This window comes from Vicia villosa, unplaced genomic scaffold (assembly GCF_029867415.1).
Source record: "Vicia villosa cultivar HV-30 ecotype Madison, WI unplaced genomic scaffold, Vvil1.0 ctg.000286F_1_1, whole genome shotgun sequence".
NCBI lineage: Eukaryota > Viridiplantae > Streptophyta > Magnoliopsida > Fabales > Fabaceae > Vicia > Vicia villosa.
Genome location: NW_026705122.1, coordinates 518527 through 523035, shown reverse-complemented (window position 1 = coordinate 523035; position 4509 = coordinate 518527). Strand labels below are relative to the sequence as shown.

General features: G+C 32.0%; 1 protein-coding gene across 1 annotated transcript; it reads right to left on the bottom strand.

Annotated features, from left to right (window-relative positions):
* Nucleotides 1–678: 678 nt before the first annotated feature.
* Nucleotides 679–4081, bottom strand: LOC131626393 (septum-promoting GTP-binding protein 1-like). The gene is made up of 6 exons (XM_058897206.1): nucleotides 3598–4081; nucleotides 3159–3279; nucleotides 2915–3011; nucleotides 2778–2817; nucleotides 2605–2688; nucleotides 679–1121 (listed from the first exon to the last, which is right to left on the bottom strand). The coding sequence occupies exons 1-6, from the start codon at nucleotides 3922–3924 to the stop codon at nucleotides 957–959; spliced, it is 834 nt and encodes a 277-aa protein (XP_058753189.1). The 5' UTR covers nucleotides 3925–4081; the 3' UTR covers nucleotides 679–956.
* Nucleotides 4082–4509: the final 428 nt, after the last annotated feature.

Below are 4509 nucleotides of genomic sequence, written 5' to 3'. Positions count from 1 at the left end.
ATAATTTTACAACAAATAAAATTGTGCTACTTGAATACAAGTTTTGCGAATTATTCTCTTTTTATTTCATCACATTTTATTCTAATTGAAGCAGTTGTTCTTTATCCTTAGATTTTGACATAGTCCTTCAAAATTATACCTTTCATTTTTATATTTTTGTCAACAATATGGTTGTGAAATTGGCTAATAAATTTTAGCTATTAAAAATAGTAAAAAAATAGGAGCAGTACTCTTCTCCTCATTTTCGAATTTTGAAGTTTGCCTTCCTTGACAAATCTAAAGATGTCAAGTACTTCAGTCATAGAAAAAACTAGGAACCATGTCAAATAATTTGTTTATTCAGCGGAAACTTTGGATCAGTGATCACCACAACTTCAAAACTGTATGAGAAATAAATGGAAACAAAATCAAGAAACAAGTACATCAATAACACTAATTAACTCAATATTTTCCTAATTTGCCAAGTACTTTTTAACACTTTAAAACCAAGTAATTTTTGATACTTTAAAAAGACAATATCTTCAAAACAAGACAAAAGCACCAAGGATTAATTTGTACTCATTAACAAGTTTGAATTGAAAGTGCATTTGAAAAAATCATACTAGAATTGTAATTTTGTTGAAATTCTAAAATTTATCAAAATCACAATGATATGCTATGATTATGTCGAATTCATCATTGATTCAAACATGCTCTAATTCTCTCATGCGTTCCCGCTTCTTTTATTGCTATCCATGTAAAAACCACACCTTTTGTGTGATACTTGAAGTAACATTGTTCTTAGTTTCCATTGGAAATAAAATGTATATACCTAACAACTCGATAGCCCCAAGAATGATGAGATTTCGACTAACAAACAAATATCTCTGGTTGGCCGGTTGACTAACTTGAATAATTTGAACAAATTACTTCGACATAGATTCTATTTCTTTCTATGTAATAATGTACACAGACATTCAGAAATCAATGATGGGTTCTCCAACATTTAGGTTCCTTTCAACTGTCCATGGTAAGTCAAAGAGTTTTGCAGTGATGAACTTGAAGATCTTGTTCACGTTGATGTTGTATGTTGCACTTGAAAAGAACAAAGTGGCATTCAATGCCTTTGCATATGTTCTTGCCTGTAACGATAATATTCAGTGTTCAATATGTCATGATCATAAATCAAAAATCAAAAATCAAAAATCAAAAATCTTATCTTCATGACATTAAAATCTATTAACTGTTTAACTTGCTTCTAAAAAAATGGGTGTGTATAGGCGGGTTAGGCTTGTCTGCCTTAGGTTGAATGATCACCAAACATGCATGTCTTCTTATAATGGTTTATGGGGTCCATAGTTATAGGATTTTCATTTTCAACAAATTCACACATTCGTAAAAAAGAATATCAAATATGAAGTTCTAGATAGACATTGGAACACGATACAACACAAACAGTTTAACATTAATAAGGTAAAAAGATATAGGATAATCACACCGCTACGTATAAGATAATATTTGAGTTTCATTTATTTATCTATTATTAAAAAAAGTACAAATATTTTAATCAAAATTACATATCTGATACGAGTGTCATGCGAGTGTCAACAATAATTCAAAAGGTGTTGAAACAAGAAAAAAAAATCATTTTAAAAAAAACACTAATTGGACTTTTCTAAGTGCATGTTTGGATTAGCTTTTGGAATGGCCAAAAGCAATTCTAGAGATGTAGAATTGCTTTTGAGTGATTTTGATATGTTTGATTAGACAAAAGTAGAATTGATTCTACCTCCAGAATTGATTCTACTTGAAGCTATAATTTGTAGCTTCTGCCTCCAGAATTGATTCTGGGTAACTTTTACACTGAAATTTATTGTTCAACTCACTTTTACATAAATGTATTCAAACATAAATCAATTCTGCTAAAATCAATTCTGTTAGAATCAATTCTATCAAACTCAATTCCGCTAGAATCAATTCTCCCCACCGCCAATCCAAACACACCCTAACATGTATTTGAATTTTCTAATACATCATAAGAATGTGTCAGACAATAAGCGTATTTCAGACATTGCGACACAACTATTCTTAAAATTGTCTATACGTCATAGATAAAGACAAAAGACACTTCTACATATTAACCCAACACAAAATTATTAACATTTAAAAGAGAAAAACATACTCTTAATCCTAAACTTTTAGCACCATGTCAATCTAAGAAGTTTCAATAGACCCAAATTAGTGATTTTGTGAATATGGATGGGATCCACAAGTGGCACCACTGTGCATTATACAGGTGATCCATTCTAAATGGAAGACTATAGGATCAAAATTATCTTCAATATGACTACCCTACAAAGAAATTAATAGTGTCACCAGGTAACGTGTAAAGAAATTAGGGGATTTCTTTATATGTTGTCTGCTAAGAATCCTATCAATCCCTTTCACCCGAGTCGACGTTGCAACCGAAACCAATATTTTTATATTTTCCACTTTCTATAAGCATAAGAATCAATACACATTAAATTAAGAAGGGTCCATTCTAAAAGCATATTCTAAAAAGTATTTTTTGTGTGTGCTTATTCACCTTTTCACAACAAATTCTTATACGAAATTGATTATTACCTCACTAGCGATTGTCCATTGCATATCAATAGGTAGCTGAATGAAATCATCAAATTTTGTTCCTATCAACACTGGTATTGCAGTCTACAAAAATCAAAGCATACATCATCATTATTGACCAAAATTTAATCCCAATCAATTTAAAGCCTAAATTTAGTACCATAATTATGTACCTGATTCCATTTTCTTGCTTCCTTGTACCATCCTACAACACTGAAAAACATGATAATTTTTTTTCAGATTTACACTTACTAACTTCTAAAAAAATTTAACCAGAAAATGAATATAAATTTGACATTAGTAAATTTACCTGTTTAATGTGCATCGACTAGTTAGATCAAACATGATTAAAATTGCCACCGAGTCCTTACATGCCATTGGTAGCTGGTCTTGCGATTTTCCATCCCCTTCATAGGTATAGATACATAATGTTAATCAATAATCAATTTAATTCAGATCAGTCGATAGCTATGCAGACCAGAATTCGATCTGATCTTCTGATCAGAGAGATAATACTAAAATTATAAAACATTATTATTTTTATATTTCTTTACCTTGAACTTCCCAGATACAATAGGATATACGTGCTCCACTCACAACCATTGTTTTGTCCATTTGATTTGGTCCTTTCCTCTCTTCCCCTCCCTGCTCCTTTTCATTTCCCACATATTTCACCTGCAACACATTTTAGAAAATAAAAAATAAAATAAAAACACAACAAAAATTGAATATAATAAATTTTTATTTGGATATTAACTTCCCATAGAAACTAATCTCTCAAACCGTGCCGTGGAGGACGACAATAAGTCTCTCATAAAAACATTTAATACAACTACATGCTAAGGGCAGGATGGATCGAACCCACCTCTGGTCATGTAGAAAGAGATATTTACCATCTCCATACTTATTTATAGATTCAATTCAACAAAACTAAAAACAGAAAATAAAATTTGATACAAAAAGATGATGATAATCACAATAATATAAACTAACCAAAAAGCTGGTTTTTCCGATTTGGCAATCCCCCAGCAAGCTAATTTTTAGATTAACCAAATCAGTATCCAATTCATTTGTATGAAAAACCGGCGCCGGGCCAGATTCGGCAGCCGATTCTAGCGGCGGAGGCGGAGACGTAGACGGCAATGCTGCATGCGGCGTCAACATGCTGTAATTAGCATTAGCACCCGGCTTCGCTCCGGAGCAAGCGAGGAAGCGGTGAAGAGCACGGAGGATGCATCGCTGGAGCAACGACACGCGGCTATGAATCCGGCAGCGGAGCAGCGAGTAGTGACCACCCGATTTGCGACGGAACTCGGACATTTTTTTAGTTTCTTTTTTTTCTCTTTTGAATGAAGAAATAAGAAAATAAGAAAAGTGAAAGAGTGTGTAATTACGAAAATGGAATGGAATTGTTTTGGATGGCTTCAAGTGCAACAAGTGAGTCTCTCAGCCATGAAAATGAAAAAGGATGAGCTTGTGTAGTTTTGATTCCTAGTTTTGAAACTGTAAGGGTAGTTTCGGGATTCCTAGTTTTGAAACTGTAAGGGTAGTTTCGGGATTTCAGTGTTCTCTCTCTACGTTATGTTTCTGGTTTTACGCTTCGGTTACAAACTTGCAACGACTTTTTTTTTTTTTTGCTTAGTGAGATCACTACTTTAACGCTACGGTTGACCGTTAAAACATGGACACTGTTCCTTTTTTCTATTTTTTTTTTTTTCCCATAATTTGTTTAATATTTGTGGTTACTTTATTTATTATTTTTATTTACAAATAATTAGCATAGTAAGAATTATAAATCTGTTTTGGAACTTTTAAGTTGTGATCACCATAACTCATTATATTCCTTTTAACATTATTGGTTTTTTATATTTTTTTATTTTATTTTTAAAGTATCTTTTAGAGGGT

What these genes read in the sequence shown, in the direction of transcription:
- LOC131626393 (XM_058897206.1), bottom strand. Translation starts at nt 3,924, where the DNA reads ATGTCCGAGTTCCGTCGCAAATCGGGTGGTCACTACTCGCTGCTCCGC. An exon ending in TTGTATCTGGGAAGTTCAAG is followed by an intron (nt 3,012 to 3,158) that starts GTAAAGAAATAT and finishes ATACCTATGAAG; the next exon opens with GGGATGGAAAATCGCAAGAC. An exon ending in AGTCGATGCACATTAAACAG is followed by an intron (nt 2,818 to 2,914) that starts GTAAATTTACTA and finishes CATGTTTTTCAG; the next exon opens with TGTTGTAGGATGGTACAAGG.